Source organism: Heptranchias perlo, chromosome 5 (genome assembly GCF_035084215.1).
Source record: "Heptranchias perlo isolate sHepPer1 chromosome 5, sHepPer1.hap1, whole genome shotgun sequence".
NCBI classification, from domain to species: domain Eukaryota; kingdom Metazoa; phylum Chordata; class Chondrichthyes; order Hexanchiformes; family Hexanchidae; genus Heptranchias; species Heptranchias perlo.
In genome coordinates this window covers 54,866,787-54,883,868 of record NC_090329.1, presented here as the reverse complement: position 1 = coordinate 54,883,868, position 17,082 = coordinate 54,866,787, and the positions used below count along the sequence as shown (strand labels likewise).

The 17,082-nt window shown below is 40.1% G+C and overlaps 1 protein-coding gene across 17 annotated transcripts in view; it reads left to right on the top strand.

Annotated features, from left to right (window-relative positions):
* Nucleotides 1–17,082, top strand: part of dnmt3ab (DNA (cytosine-5-)-methyltransferase 3 alpha b) — a 495,665-nt gene that overhangs the window by 444,776 nt on the left and 33,807 nt on the right. For 11 of the 17 annotated variants that reach the window (XM_067984389.1, XM_067984385.1, XM_067984395.1 and 8 more), the window contains 4 exons: nucleotides 3,755–3,900; nucleotides 6,284–6,374; nucleotides 7,225–7,373; nucleotides 9,485–9,585. In XM_067984389.1, the coding sequence (XP_067840490.1) occupies nucleotides 3,755–3,900; nucleotides 6,284–6,374; nucleotides 7,225–7,373; nucleotides 9,485–9,585 (487 nt within the window). Of the gene's footprint in view, nucleotides 1–3,754; nucleotides 3,901–6,283; nucleotides 6,375–7,224; nucleotides 7,374–9,484; nucleotides 9,631–17,082 lie in introns of all 17 variants that reach the window. The other 6 variants (XM_067984397.1, XM_067984388.1, XM_067984383.1 and 3 more) reach the window with 2 other exon arrangements.

Here is a 17,082-nt window from a genome sequence, read left to right as displayed (position 1 = left end):
TAGTTAATAAGCTTAAGCTTTAGATTTCTAATATACTTATGTTGTACTTATCTTTCATTCCTCCCATCTTCTAGAATTTACATCTCTAAGGTAGGTGGCACTATGGCTCAATGTTCTATGGTGCCACTCCCTTCATTTTGCTTTTCTTCCAGCCCTCCCCAATGCAATCACCTCCTGCTATCACTGTACCTCTCCCCCAGCCAGCACCCTGCTCCCACCACCCTTTCCCCAACTTCCAGCAATTACTTGCAGCACCATGTGCACCCCAGACTGCTGGCTAGTGGCTCTGGCTGAATCCCTCTCCCCACTGTTGCCTTTCATGCAGCACCCAAAAATGCGGCCTCTCAACTTAACCTCTCTACCCACCCTCCAGCCACACCTGCAGCCTGAAAAGAACGTTCTGCCTGCTGGCTTGCAGCCCTGGCTATATCCTTCACCCATCCACTGTCCACTGATAAAAGAAAGACAGAGATGACAAAAGAGATATACGGAAGGCAGAAGGGCAAAAGAGAGAGAGAGCATAGAAATAAACGGGAAAAAAGTCGATTGTGGGAGATTTTAAAGGGCAGTAGTGGAGTTAAAATGGTAGTGAATTTACTGCCCCGTTCCTGCACCGCTATCATTTTGTTGGGGCTCACAGCTGGACAGCCGAGGTGCCCGTCTGAATGGGGCAGGAGCCTCATTAATCTATGCCAATTGGGGTCCTATGATGTACATACGACCCCAATGCCATTTTAACCGTTATTGGGTGCAGCGTCCACTCAGTAAAATCCGACGTTACAGTAGAAGAGGCCAGAAAAGGTTAATGCTAAAATATATTTTGTGGGGCCAGTAGAAGCAGGAGTGTCCTGGCCAGGTCATCTTCTGGGCCACCCGATATTGCACCAGCCCAGAGCAGGCGATGCATCCGGACACTTGTTCAAAGCATGCAGCTCTCCACATATGTATGAATGAGGCCTTGAAATGGGCTTGGTCTCCCGCCGGCATTATTAGGTAGCCAACCGTCAGTCGCCATTGTCTATTTCTTCCAGCCAACCTAAATTTTTAGCATCCTGCTCCAATGCACCAATCTTCTCACTCATGACAGTTTGATGGCCTCTTACAAATTAGGGTACATTTCATTGAACGGCATCTGAAAAAGAATGTCAAATTTTAGAAGCATTTTGAAGTTTTTGTGACGTGTACGTCCTGGAAGCTAACAAAGATCATCATTGGCGGCAGCCAACGAAACATCACGTGTTTAACTTGTGCTATGTGACCCAGGAGAATCAGCAAAGGGAAAAATGGGGGTAAAAGATGGCAGTGGCTAAAACACCAACGTAAACGGGGCATCAAGCAATCCAACACTATTTTCGGGCCATTATCACCCCATTTATGCTGGGCGGCTGACTTAAGATTGGACCCTTGCAGTCTGAGATGTCTGGTGTCAGGTCAAATTCAATGTAGATGCTGTTTGTATGCACGAGTATGTGTCTTGAACATGAGGTCATCCTGGTGATGATACTCTATTTTTTGATTTGAAGCAGTGCTATCCCTGCAGCAAGGAATAATTTTTGGTTTGCTTTATTCACTGCATCAGAACTGCTTTTCCTTCATAATATTAGCCACCAAAAACTAAAACATAATTGTAGAACTATAGAAGTTTACAGCACAGAAAAAGGCCATTCGCAATTGTGTTGTGCACCGGCTCTTTGCTTGAGCAATCCAGAAGTAATCCTACTGCCTTGATCTCTCCCTATATTTTTGTGTCTTCCTCTGCTTCAAATATTTACCTAATCTTCCTTTGGAAGGTGCAATGGTCTCTGTCTCAACTTCTCCCTGTGGCAAAGCATCCCATACTCTAAAACTCTGTAGGGGATGCTCATACAGCTCTTTGTAGGAAGAAGATATTTAACAGTGAAGTTGCAAAAATATTTTGAATGGGTTTTCTGTGCTGTGAACAAGCATTACCGTTACAACCTTTGATCCTCTGAACTCCAAATTCTGGAATATCAAATGTGTTATTGAAAACAACATGAATTGCAAAACCTGCTACCTCTTGTTACCAAGTTTCCTAATATCAGTGAAATACCCAAACATGCATTGGTTGCATGTTGTTCAAGCTAATGGGAAGGTGTTCCTGTATCAACAATTTACTCAAGTTCTGGCTTATTTTTAATTGAAGTGGATTCGGTCCACAATTGGGTAACCACGCAGATCTTGATGAAAAAGTTCATTTTAAATTTCCACAGTGTGTCAAGCGATGATGCTCGATAAAATGAGGTATGATTGGGGCGGAGTCAGTATCAATACTCTCACTATGTGATGTTACATTGTCCCTCGGTCTCAGGAGTAGGATGCTTACATTCTCAATACTTTTACAGTTATACTTGCAGTGGATACTAGACTGGTACTAGGTACATTCATTTATAGCCTTTCTCACAATGGGTTCTAGACTGGTAGTGAATTGTTTTCTTAGAGATTTTGTGCTGTGCACCTGTAGTCATGGGGAATAGGAAAGACTGGACATAACCAAGTTCTTTTCTCATGGGGAACTTTACCAGCTATGAGAAAAACTTCTGTCCCTAAACTGGATTTAAGGTCGAAGTGGTTTAAGTGTATCTAATATATTAGGGAGCCTCAAGTTTTGATGTGAATCTGACAGCATAGACTCAATTCATTATTGGAGGACATATTATTTTCCACAAGCATTTGAACTTATCGAAGAGTTTTCACCTGATGAATAATATGAACAAATGTTGATATAAGTACAATATAATAACTGGCAATATTCAGAAGAGGCGTTGGGGAGACAATGGTATACAGTTTTTATACCAATATTCAACAACACCAACAAGTTTATTTAGCGGCTTTAACATAGAAAAACATCTAAGGCATTTCACAGAGGTGTAATCAGAAAAAAAATGAATGCTGAGCTAAAGTAGGAGGGTTGACCAAAAGCTTGGTCAAAGAGGTAGGTTTTATTTCCATGGATCAACAAACTTGCCAGTTGGTTCCGTTAATTGTGGTTCCAAAACATATGAAAATTGTGTTCCGCAACAGCCAATGTGTGTTCTGTTAACTCTGTGGTTTAATTTAATATTTCTGGTACATTTTTGTTGGAGTTTAATTTTTTTTAATTCCAAGTAATGAAACAACATGAAAAGTTGCCTCATTCAAGCATAAAGAATATTCATCCAGAAATGGTCCTGATTGAGCTGTTGTATCAATAATGTTAGGTCATTACTCAACAAACCAGACCTGAACTATAACTGAAACTCAGCAATACAGCTAAACGACAAATAAACCAACACAAGCATAAAAAGCCGATATAATGAAACGTATCATTCACATCTGTTTCATAGACATTTAAGTTTGGATCTGAAAATGGAGATTTTGCTAATATTTTAAGATTTCTAAGGGCAGCTCCTTGAATAATGTTGTTTATCCATTGTCTTAAGGCAGCAGCAGTTCGACTTTTGCACAAGGCAGATGTCTAATCAGAGATCCTAAAGTTAATTTAAGAAAAAAAATACAATAATGGTAAAATATTTTGCCAATTTAAGTTGTTAAAAGAATGAATGAGGGCTGAGACACCCACAGTACCCTTGTCTAACTGTGATCTGTAGAAATGGTGACTGAGCCAAAACATTTACTAGGACTTAACTGTGTCAATGAGCATTACTTTTACATCATTTCTAAATGAAAGACGAGTTAAACAGCAGGCTGAATATTTTTGTTGTTTCCAGGTTCAACCATATTTGTCTATTTGCAGGGCTGCTAGTGCTAAGGGATCTGGGGATCCAAGTGGAACGCTACATTGCATCCGAGGTCTGTGATGATTCCATCACAGTGGGTATGGTCCGACACCAGGGGAAGATCATGTACGTGGGAGATGTTCGAAATGTTACTCGCAGACATGTACGTGAACACTTTCGAATATTGGTTCCGCACATCAGAATCTGCAAGTAAATTTGATGCAGATTGGTATTTGTAATTAAATAGATTTGGTTTTACAAGTATTTTTAAAATAATCTATTTTTATTATCTGATCCTGGTTGCAGCTTCAATTTTTTTTTGACACCTTTTTTTGAAACAAAATTTGACACTGAGCCTTATAAGGAGATCTTAAGGCAGATAACCAAAAGTTTGGTCAAAGAGCTGGTTTTAAGGAGCCTCTTAAAGGAGGAGGGAGAGATTTGAGGAGGGAATTCCAGAGCTTAGGGCCTAGGCAGCTATATATAGTCTTTTCCTCTTCATTTGAATTTGTTCTCCACACAAAAAAAATTGAATTATCCACTGTTTCAAATTGAGCCATTTAATTATAGCAGCACTTGCCTTTTTGTGTTTGAAAAAAAATCAATTTAACTAATAATTCAAATTAAGTGACTTTGAATTAAAAGGAGCAAACTGTAAATTATTTGGATACTCTGAATCCAAATCTAAAATAATCCAAATTGCTCCAATTTAGATTCATTTGGATTTCAAGTTTGGTTTGGAGCTCATTCCTTCTCAACTGATTTATTAAAGTAAGGAATCTTACAACACCAGGTTATAGTCCAACAATTTTATTTTAAAATCACAAGCTTTGATTTTAAAATAAAATTGTTGGACTATAACCTGGTGTTGTAAGATTCCTTACATTTGTCCACCCAGTCCATCACCGGCATCTCCACATCAAGGATTTATTAAAGTGTTAGAGGGTCCAGGAACTCAAGGCTATAGTGAGAGAGATATGAGGTAAATAATGATTTGAAAGCTGCCTCTTTAATTAGCAGAGGTCTCTGGCTTTGTGAATGCCTGTCTCCATTTTAGAGAGTAATTGGTTCAAGAAACTTAAAAGTGAATTGAAAAATGAGCTCCCATTCTGATACTCTGCCAGTGGCAGCTGACTGATGTCTCATTGCAAGTCAGTCAATTCAAATACACATTTACAAACACTTGGGCCAGAGATCGCTATCAGACTCAGCTTGTGTTTTTTCTGATGATAAACAAGAGTTCATACCAGAAAGATTTTGGAGACACAATACAGACTAGCAGTGTTTTTGGTTTAAAAAGAAACTGTACATGATGGTAAAACATCGAGTTACATTAAAACTACAGCATAGAAACAGGCCATTCGGCCCAACTGGTCTATGCTCCACACAAGCCCCTTCCCACCCCTCTTCATCTAACCCTATCAGCATACCCTTCTATTCCTTTCTCCCTCGTGTGCTTATCTAGCTTCCCCTTAAATGTGTCTATGCTATTTGCCTCAACTACTCCTTGTGGTAGCGCGTTCCACATTCTTACCACTTTTTGGGTAAAAAGGTTTCTCCTGAATTCCCTTTTGGGTTTATTGGTGACTATTTTACTTTAGGACCTCTAGTTTTGGATTCCCCATAAGTGGAAACATTTTCTCTACATCTATCCTATCAAACTCTATCATTATCTTAAAGACCTCTATCAGGTCACCTGTCAACCTTGCCTTTTCTAGAGAAAAGAACCCCAGCCTGTTCAGCCTTTCCTGATAAAACTATCCTCTCAGTTCTGGTATCATCCTTGTGAATCTTTTTTGCACCCTCTCCAATTCCTCTCTATAATATGGAGACCAGAACTGTGCACAATACTCCAAGTGTGGTCTAACCAAGGTGCTATACAAGTTTAACATAACAAAATGTGGTGGTGCTTGAACCAAAAGTGCCTTGGTGTAGTAAGACATAGTTTTCCAGCAATGAAAGTAGCCAGATTTCATACTTAGATTAATAATTTTTTTTTAAATTTCAACCTGCTTTTAAAAGTTATTTTTTTCCTCTCAACATTGCACCCCACATTGCATTTTGCACTATTTTGCATCGAAGAGGACAGAGCCAAGCAATCCCAAACCACTGCTGATCTGCTGCTGTGAGCTGTATGCGAGCAGTTCCTTCTGACTTATCTATCAATTTTCTCCTTTCCTCCACTAGCTGCCCCTCTGCTGATGGCAGAGCTTGGATTTGGAGAATATGGGGAATCATGACTGTGAAACCACAAACTAATATTCCAAGGCACACCGTGTTTGAGCACCTGCCTGTTGTGCTGCCATGTCATATGAGCTCAGTTTCTTTTTAAACACAAAAAACTGTTAGTTTGCGTAATATTTCCAGAAAATGTTTACATCTCAAAATAGAGCAGGGATCAGAAAATGATCCATGTAGTGGTATAGTGCCTGAATAGTTCAGTTCAGTCAGCTATTACTAATTACACTGACTTTTTGGCTGTGGTATTTAATGATAGCTCAATGACTGTGGCTTGAAATTATATTAAAATTATTTTTGTCCTTCAGATATTGGAGTGGGGACCATTTGACCTGGTGATTGGTGGAAGTCCCTGCAATGACCTGTCCATAGTGAATCCTGCCAGGAAAGGGCTATATGGTGAGTGAGTTGTATAATTGCTACTATTCTCATTTGTCCATCTCATTCTTCACCCAACTGTTTGAATTCATTGTTATTTCATCACTTCATCCTGGCACCACACTATCTCCTTCAGCTTGGTGAGTGGGATGACTTGGCTATGGAATCATTAACTTTTCAATCCATTCAGCTCTATGGTCACCCAGTTAAGTTATGCAGAGTTAGTTTTTCTTTTCTTTTGTGGTTAGGATACTTACAACCATCAAAGAGAGACAAGGCTTTCATCTTCAGTTGATTTGAATTTTAACTCAGTGCCAGAGGTGAAAGAATAACAGTTTAACCAAAAGTGCCACCAGTCTCATTACAGGTCAAATTAAATGTATCTGATATGCACTGTTAGCAGGCTGTTGTTTGAAGAGTTCTGGTGTGTTAAACTTTGACACATTTCAATAAAGCAAATATCCATTATCAGAAAATTCTCATTTTATTTTTTTCCCCCTTAACTTTAGCCATCTTGTCAAGGAAAAATTTGCTTTTCAGCTTTGTTGGTGATGGTATATTCCATAAAGTATACAAAACAAAATCAATGACTATTTGGACACCACAGTGAGTCAAACAAATTCAGTACTGAAATTACATGATCTCATTGACAATTATACCTAATGGCTATGATAGTGTTTAAGGTTGGATGCTTTGTCTCATTGTAGGTCCTAGTTAATAACAGGGCTACCTTGTTATTTATACCATTGCCTATGGCCAGCATAGTAGATTCCAGTTCTGCTGAGAAATGGTCGCTACTTAGAACAATTAGCTGTTGAGTTAAGGTGCCCGAAAGGATAGCTTTCACTGTGTATATCCTGTTACTTTGCAGAAGGCACAGGCCGCCTGTTTTTTGAGTTCTACCGTCTTCTCCATGAAACAAGACCTAAAGAAGGAGACAACAGGCCATTCTTCTGGTTGTTTGAAAATGTGGTGGCAATGGGAGTCAGTGACAAAAGGGACATCTCCCGCTTTCTAGAGGTAAGTTTCTTCAAAGTAAGAAGTCTAAACAGAGTGTAGTTAGCTATTAAACACCATCCCCTCAGTCCTGAAAAAGGCATAACAAATCATGAAATCAGAATTTCTGAACACTGTATCCAAAAACTCAATTTGAAATATTTATACTTCAGTACATTGAATCATTTTTTCTGCAACTGGATCGGAATTAAAATGCAAACCATTTCTAATAAATATACAATGCAAATAGCTAAAATTAGAGATCTAGGCACCCTAGCCCAGCTGCTGTCTATGATGTTGCATTAGCAGAGTTCTGGGAGTGTCCCACCGAATCACCTCCTTGGCTTTTGTATTGTGGGTGCTACGGAAAGACTTGAAAGAGACAAAGCAGACATAAAATATAATTATACAAAAAAGAAAAAGTATGCTGTTGGTTTATGGACTGTGCTATCAGTGCAAAAAGGAGGAATCCTGTAATTGATTTCTAAATGTATTTTTGTCAGAATTCTCAAGCCTCGCTCCATTGCTAGACTTCTGTTTCAGCCAGGATGGGAGTGTACATTAATACTATGATCTCTATTGAGGTAAAAATTTATGATCTAAAACAAAAAAATCGTGTAAGGAAAGAAATCAGCATTCTTTTTCACATCAAATTAAAAATGTCCACAGGAAAACAAGGAACAAAAAACGGACCAAAGTAAACAAATGATTGCATTAATGGTCTATGATTGTGGGATAAAAACAAAATACCTATGAGATTGTGTCTAATCTGATAGATTCATGTCTCTTAGATAACATTAATTTTTTTGGAATTGGAATTCATGCATAAACATCAGAGATTTTGGGAATTATTTTAAAGCCTCAATGTTAACTTTATTTGAAAGTTATATTACATTCAAGCAACAAAGTATCCAGAGCAAACGATGCAGTGTGGGGGCACCATCAGTTCATCTATTGTGGTTCACACTTGTCTCATAGCATTGATTTCTCTTAAACAGTCTGGCTATTTTCCAGTGGGTGGTAATCATCCTTCAACCCCCCGACCGCCCAGTGTAATTCCCAGCAGACCTAGTTCCAACATTTAATTAAACCCAGCTGTAATGGTTCAACTCATGGTGACTAAAAGCTAATTAAGCTGATATTTACTGATTGGAGCTCATTTCAGGTAAACATTCTGCCATTTCCCAGATTTTAAAAGAATTGTATTCCACGTAAGCCATAAGTTGTTTTAATATTATTGAAATCATTACCGCAGTTAAATGTCAGATGTGTCACGTTACTGGCTTGCTTGGTGGGGTGGATGAAGATTCACAGCAATTTGATAATTATTGAAAGAGATGGAGAGTTACCATATTCATGGGGTCTTAAAGCCCAGGGTGAGCTTTCTTGTCTAGGTGCAGGAACAATGAATAAACTGGTTCTGACTCAGCAGAGAAGCACTCCCTAATATCTGCTACATTTTGTTTCCAGACCGCAATTAAGTTTCCATCATTATGCACTGCATTGCATGTGGCTATAAATATTACAGGTATAACATTTATTATGTCACAGAATCCTTTTAAATATAGTGGCATTGCCCAGCCCGCCTGTCGACCTGTCTTCACAAGCTAACAGAAGCACAGATCTGTTGAACTATTTCATGTCTTTGTATTGATTTAAAATGTGATGTATTTCAGATTTAAAAAATCTCACTATGATATAAGACACCGCAGTCTGTATCAGAGAAATATGAATATCATGAACAAAGACAGGGAATAAACTCAACTGAAATTATCTACCCGTCGTTTTTAAAAGTTACATATGTGGTGTACACATAAGGGATAATTTTGAGAATTAACGCCCGTCATTGACCTTTGCCAGCAAGGAGTGCATATTGGTAATTGAGGTACATGCCCATCACGACATTAATGGATGGAAAGTCATGGGGAGAGCATGCCTGAATTCCCAATGTGCACTGCCAGCAGGCAAATCTCTGGACCAAAAGCACAAATTGACAAAATGTCCCCTGTAATCTTAAAATAAGTGATGGGTAGGTGGGTGGGTGGGGCACAGGATGCGAGAAAATTCCACTCAAAACATTATATTGTCCAGATTTATGAAATTAATTAACTCATCTTTTCCTCTTTTTCTGGTAGTGTAATCCTGTGATGATTGATGCCAAGGAAGTCTCTGCTGCCCATCGAGCCCGTTACTTCTGGGGTAACCTTCCTGGTATGAACAGGTTGGTGAAAGAACGGTGAGGGAGCCATACTGAGAATTAGCCAGTGGACAGCATGACACAGTGAGACTCAGTAGAGTTTTCTATCTGCGAACGTAGAACTTCCTGTGATGAAGGATAGACATCCTTATATTCAGCATTTGATCCCAAGTTTTATCCCCTTTTTGTTTTTCCCACGTAAATCCTTTCAGCAAGAAACATAATGTAGTCCAGGTTGTAGACTTGCTACATTGTGATGGGTTGACAGGTTGCAGGATGAGACACATTTGCCAGTTTTTCCTATTTCTGTGGAGGAACTCCATCTCTGCTGTATATTCCATCTGGCATCAGTCCAAGAACTGGTGAAACTTGTAGGCAGATTCAAATGTCTGAGTAGGCAGATTGAAATGACAGCTCAGAAACTTGAAACTGTTGACGATCTGTTGGGAGACAGATGTAGTCTTGTTACGCTATTAAGCAATTCTAAATTGTCAACATTTTATTTCTAATTATTGTACCTGATTTTGTCCTTTTTATTTTCTTCCTTTATATCCCATTTTCAATTCCTAAAGCACAATAGTATAAGTATATCATCACTGGTATATTTGAGGAAAGAGTTGAAGAAAATCTAAAAATAGGCATATTTTTCGAACCCTTATTCAAGTTCACTACTAATATTCTACTATCCAACAACTTATATTTAGTGCCACTTCCCATTCCCACCAGCTACATTCTGATGATTTCCATGAGGAACATCTTAGCTTACGAAGGAAAAACTGATATTGCCCCATCATGCAGATAGTGCACATGCAACTATTGGTGACAGTAATTGTGGAAAAGTCTGCTGCCTTCCCTCATGACGTAAAGATGCTGGTGGAAAAGTAAAAAATACAGATCGAGGATGGGTGTGTGTGTTGTACTAATTCTCACATCTTTCTAAGGCCGCCTGACCCACAGTGCCAATATCAGGTATATAGTTATCTCGGTAATGAAAACACCAAAGAATACTCAGTCTTTAAGCAAACTATTAATAACTGGTTCCCCTCCTGGCATAGGTTACAGGCAAAAAAAAAATTGAGTCTCACTTCCAGTAACTTTTTGCTTGTCTCCAACTTGCTGATTTTTTGTGTCTTTCTCTTTGTCTTTCACTGTTTCTGGACTTTCTCTCAAGCTTTCTTTGACTCCATGGGGTAGTTTTAGCTTTAGTGTAAATGGGGAGATATCGGATCGGCCATCCGTTACATATCTCCCTCGATTGAAATCAGTGGATGACCCTCACATACTTTCAGTGTTGTCTCTGTCAGTCAGGTGGGCACAAAACCTGCGCCATCATAGAAAATTGGCCCCATGATCACTGAAAGCTACATTGTTCGATATTATTTGCCAGCAATTATTCCCCTCAGTATATTTTTGACCCTTTCTCATTCTTTCTCTATCACTCTTCCCTTAGCATAAGAGGCACACATTTCCTTTTGCATACGTACATATTACCTTGCTACAGTCCAATTAGCGTTGCTACGGCAAATGTTGTGAATATTCCTGTTAAGGTTTTTAGCTGCTAAACACGCATATTGTTGCTTTGCTTGATCTCATTCCTGGAAATTTTCTGACTCGTCACACTGGAGTTTGCTAACAGCTGAGCAATTGGAGACCATAACTATCAGTCACAACATCTCTCCTTCTCACAATACTCCCTCTCAGTTTGTCCGGATACCACACATCTGCTGTAGTACCCCACTGTGGTATCACAATGGAAAAGGGACATTCGACCGTGAGGGGAATAATTACTGGCAAACTATTTTGAAACAATAGTTTTCAGTGAACACATGGCCGATTTTCTGCGATGGTCTCCAATGGAGGTGGAAATGTGTGATGCAGGTTTAGTACCCACCTGATTGACACATGTCCAACCATGACAAGTATTCAGGGGTAGGACATAATGACATATTCCAAGTGAGCACTTGAGACAGAATCAGACAACTCCTGCTCAGAGCTAGATGCTAGGACATGCATGGCTCAGTTATGACTCCTGACTCGAGTTCCTTTGGCCCTGTTTGAAGCCTGTTGCCTCACTGATAGTGGCAAGTCTGAGATTGGGAACTCAGCAACATGTGGGTTGCAGATTTTGACATGCATCCCAGCACTCCATATCACCTCCTCTTGGTGTTCCAACACACTGAGTCACCCTTTCGGATATGTCAGTTTAAAATTTTACAAATTTTATCTTCCAGGTCATTTAATAGTTTGGAAGCTCACAGTGGAATAAATAATCCACCCTTTCCCCATTCAACAACCTTTTAATCAATCATATGCAATTTGTTGATTGGCATGAACATATACAATACAACATTTGGGCTAACTTTGCGAAAGCGGATGGCAGCTTTTTATCAATTTGTAATCAAATTAAAGAAACATCATTCAATAACTACTATACCCACAGATACCCTATTAAATATTGACTCCAACATCTCTCTTTGATTGCATATTATTGAACACAACCTACTTCTGAGTGTCCTGAATTGGCACATTTTTGGGATGAAGTGCTTTTAACAATTCATCAGATTATAAATATACAGGTTTCATAACAATTCATGTTCTGTCTGCTGGGTCATTCTCCTATGGACCTTAATTTTAGTCTTGGCAGCTAACTACTGTGAATATATTGACTTTTGCCATCCAGAAATCTAATTTGTGTGTCCGAAAATCCCAGAAAACTCCATCATTGATCTATGTCAGAATTTGCTTACCAACCATAAGCTTTTTGCAGCACAAACTAGTTTGATAAGGCAGATAACTGAAAAATGCAACAAACTTTTTTTTAAATATGGAGGCGGTGTTTCGGTAAGGTTGGGTGTTTGATCCCCTGCTATCAAATAGTAAGTATGTTTTCGTGTGAGGTTCACTCATGTAGGCAGTTGTTTCGAGGTTTATGTTTAGGAGTATGCGTGGTTGATTTCCATGTTGGGTGGCAATTTTATATTAAGAATAAGCTCATTGGTCATGAAATGATGCCATGGGACACGAGCATGTGATTGTTTAATGTATTCATCTGAAATTCCACTCACCACTATTTAAATTGACCTGTTCAAAATAATGGTTTAATGCCTCTGTTATATATGCTAATTATCTAATGGTTTCATTTCAGGCGCATATCTTTTTCTTTTCACATGTTGAAATTATATATGTTCAACTTTAAAATGCTGATCACTAGATTTGATGTCTTAACCATGTGCGTTTCATGTTAATAAGTTTCAAAGAAGTAGCAGTGACCCGGGTAGTTCTAGTAAGAGACTTTGGACTCCCATGCAGAGCACTCAACTATCAAATAGCACCACTCATTGTCAGCACCATAAGTCAGGTTTATGCACTGTAAATGTACATTTTTTTTGTCTTCTGGCGTAGCAAATTAAGCATTGTAGCCCAAGCTCGTGCTACAAGGGCCAACTTACTGCCCTAAGGGATCTGGCTGGAGAGATCACTGCTCTTCTATCTCCTAATGGCCTAATGATAGATCAAGAAAAACCACCTGCAGCACACAGTCTTCCTCTGTAGTGATGTAGCTGCATCAGTTGGGAGCTGTGGCCAGGACCAGAAGTGAGAAGAATATCAGTTAGGGAGAGTGCTGCTGTAAACTGGGTTGTTAGAAAGCATGAATGCCTCTAAGGGAAGAGGAGGTCTTCTGTGAACACGATAAGGTCTCTGTGAATGTCAGGAGAGTAACCCTAAAACAGGGGGACGTTGATTATTTTTAGAGAAATTATGATCTGATTAGCAAGCTGAATGTGGATAAACACAAATGTCAATTATATTTCCTAATTTTAGATTAAAATCAATTGTGAAATTAATAAAAGGGTTAAAATCAATTTATTTTTTAAAATGTTAGGACCTCTCTAGAAGTGTATGGACCAACAGGTATAAGTGTGTGGTGGTGGTGGGCAGTGGGGGGCTGTGGTGGGGAAGCAGCACTGAGAATGGGTCTGTATAATTCTAAATTTACTGCCTATAGCCCCTACACACTATGGGAACATTTTTCTGGTCCTTGATAAGTTTGCTGCAGGGAGAGCTGCATAGTGGTGGAATAATCTATCTCAGGAAGGCAAAATTCCTCCTGTCCCAAAAGATGCTCCTCTTGTTGACCAGTGTCAGGAAGCATTGATGGTGACAACCATTCCTCACGTCTGAGCCCGATTAGCTGGATGTTTCCATTACCACTAGTAATTTTTGTATCAGGAACAGGGACTCACCATAATTAATGTAAGCAAATTAACAGTAATGAAGAAAATAATGGCACTAAAGAATGACAAATTCCCAGGACCAGATGGTTTCCATCCCAGGATATTTAAAGGAAGTAGGTGAGAACACTGCAGAAGCCCTAACTATAATCTTCCAAAGTTCTCTTGATTTCAGGAACCGTTCCTTTAGATTGGAAAATTGCACACGTAACTTTGCTATTTAAGAAAAGTGAGAGAGGGAAACCAGGGAATTGAAGACCAGTTCATCTAATATCTGTTGGGAAATTACTAAAGTCTATAATTAAGGAGAGAGCGACTGAGCAACTTGAAAATTTTCAGCTGATCAGAGAGAGCCAGCGTGGATTTGTAAAGGGTAGGTCATGCCTGTCGAACCTGATTGAATTTTATGAAGAGGCGACTGAAGTAGCGGACAGGGGAACATCTATGGATGTTGTTAATATGGACTTCATAGAATCATAGAAAATTTACGGCACAGAAGGAGGCCATTCGGCCCATCGTGTCCGCGCTGGCTGAGAAACGGGCCACCCAGCCTAATCCCATTTTTCCACATTTGGTCCATAGCCCTGCAAGTCACGGCTCTTCAGGTGCACATCCAGGTATGTTTTTAATGTGTTGAGGGTTTCTGCCTCTACCACCCTCTCAGGCAGTGAGTTCCAGACCCCCACTACCCTCTGAGTGAAAAAGTATTCTCATTTCCGCTCTAATTCTTCAACCAATCACTTTAAATCTATGCTCCCTGGTTATTGACCCCTCCGCCAAGGGAAATAGGTCCTTCTTATCCACCCTATCTAGGTCCCTCATAATTTTGTACACCTCAATCAAATCACCCCTCAGCCTCCTCTGTTCCAAGGAAAACAACCCCAGTCTAACCAATCTGTCGTCATGGCTAAAATTCTCCAATCCTGGCAACATCCTCGTAAATCTCCTCTGCACCCTTTCTAATGCAATTACATCCTTCCTGTAATGTGGTGACCAGAACTGTGCACAGTACTCAAGCTGTAGCCTAACTAGTATTTTAAACAGTTCCAGCATAACATCCCTGCTTTTATATTCTATGCCTCAGCTAATAAAGGAAAGTATTCCATATGCCTTCTTAACCACCTTATCTACCTGTCCTGCTTTCTTCAGGGATCTGTGGACATGCACTCCAAGGTCCCTCTGTTCCTCTACACCTCTCACTATCCTCCCATTTATTGTATATTCCCTTGCCTTGTTTGCTCTCCCCAAATACATTACCTCACACGTCTCTGGATTGAAATCTATTTGACACTTTTCTGCGCATCTGACCGGTCAATTGATATCTTCCTGCAGTCTATAGCTTTCCTGCTCACTATCAACCACATGGCCTATCTTGTGTCATCTGCAGATTTCTTAATCATGCCCCCTATGTTTAAGTCCAAATCGTTAATGTATACCACAAAAAGCAAAGGACCTAGTACCGAGCCCTGCAGCACCCCACTGGAAACAGCCTTCCAGTCGCAAAAACACTCGTCGACCACTACCCTTCGCTTCCTGCCACTGAGCCAATTTTGGATCCAATTTGCCACATTCCCTTGGATCCCATGGGCCTTTTCTTTTTTGACCAATCTGCCATGTGGGACCTTGTCAAAAGCCTTGCTAAAATCCATGGAGACTACATCAATTGCGCCACCCTCATCGATCCTCCTTGTCACCTCATCGAAAAATTTAATCAAGTTAGTCAGACACAACCTCCCCTTAACAAATCCATGCTGACTGTCTTTGATTAGTCCGTGCCTTTCTAAGTGACAGTTTATCCTGTCTCCAGAAGACATTGGGTAAAGTCCCTCATAAGAGACTGTTAGCTAAAGTTGAAGCTCATGGAATTGAGGGCAAATTATTGACCTGGTTAGGAAATTGGCTGAGCGGCAGGTGACAGAGAGTAGGAATAATAGGCAGGTACTCAAATTGGCAGGATGTAACTCGTGGTGTCCCACAGGGATCTGTGTTGGGGCCTCAACTATTCACTGTATTTATTAATGACTTAGATGACAGGATAGAGAGCCACATATCCAAGTTTGCCGATGACACAAAGATAGGCAGCATCATAAGCAGTGTAGATGAAAGAGTAAAATTATAGCGAGATATTATTAGATTGAGTGAATGGGCAAAATTGTGGCAAATGGGTTTCAATGTAGGCAAATGTGAGGTCATCCACTTTGGATGTAAAAAGGATAGATCAGAATACTTTCTAAATGGTGAACAGCTCAAAACAGTGGCAGTCCAAAGAGACTTAGGGGTCCATGTTCATAGATTATTAAAATGTCATGGACGGGTACAGAAAATAATCAAAAAGGCTAATGGAATGCTGGCCTTTGTATCTAGAGGACTAGAGTACAAAGGGGTAGAAGTTATGCTGCAGCTATACAAAACCCTGGTTAGACCACACCTGGAGTACTGTGTTCAGTTCTGGGCACCGCAGCTTAGGAAGGATATATTGGCCTTGGAGGGAGTGCATAGTATACTAGAATGATACCTGAACTCCAAGTGTTAAATTACGAGGAGAGATTACACAAACTAGAGTTGTATTCCCTAGAATTTAGAAGATTAAGGGGTGATTTGATTGAAGTTTTCAAGATATTAAGGGGAACTGATAGGGTAGATAGAGAGAAACTATTTCCGCTGGTTGGCGAGTCTAAGACCAGGGGACATAGCCTAAAAATAAGAACCAGGACTTTGATGGAACCGTAGAACCATAGAAAAGATACAGCACAGAAGGGGGCCATTCGGCCCATCGTGTCCGCACCGGCTCGAAGAACAACCAGGTGCCCATTCTAATCCCACCTTCCAGCACCCAGTCCATAGCCCTGAAGCTTATAGCACTTTAGGTGCAGGTCCAGGTACTTTTTAAAAGAGTTGAGGGTCCCTGCCTCTACCGCCAATTCGGGCAGTGAATTCCATACACCCACCACCCTCTGGTTTCCTTATGCCCCCTCTAATCCTTCCGCCAATCAGCTTAAATCTATGTCCTCTAGTTCTTGAACTCTCCACGAGGGGAAACAGGTACTTCCTGTCTACTCTATCTAGGCCGCTCATAATTTTGTACAACTCAATCAAGTCTTCCCTCAGCCTCCTCTGCTCCAAGGAAACCAACCCCAGCCTATCCAATCTCTCCTCGTAGCTGCAATTTTCAAGCCCTGGCAACATTCTTGTAAATCTTCTCTGCACTCTCTCCAGAGCAATTACGTCCTTCCTGTAATGTGGTGACCAGAACTGCGCACAATACTCCAGCTGTGGCCTTACCAGCGTTTTATACAGTTCCATC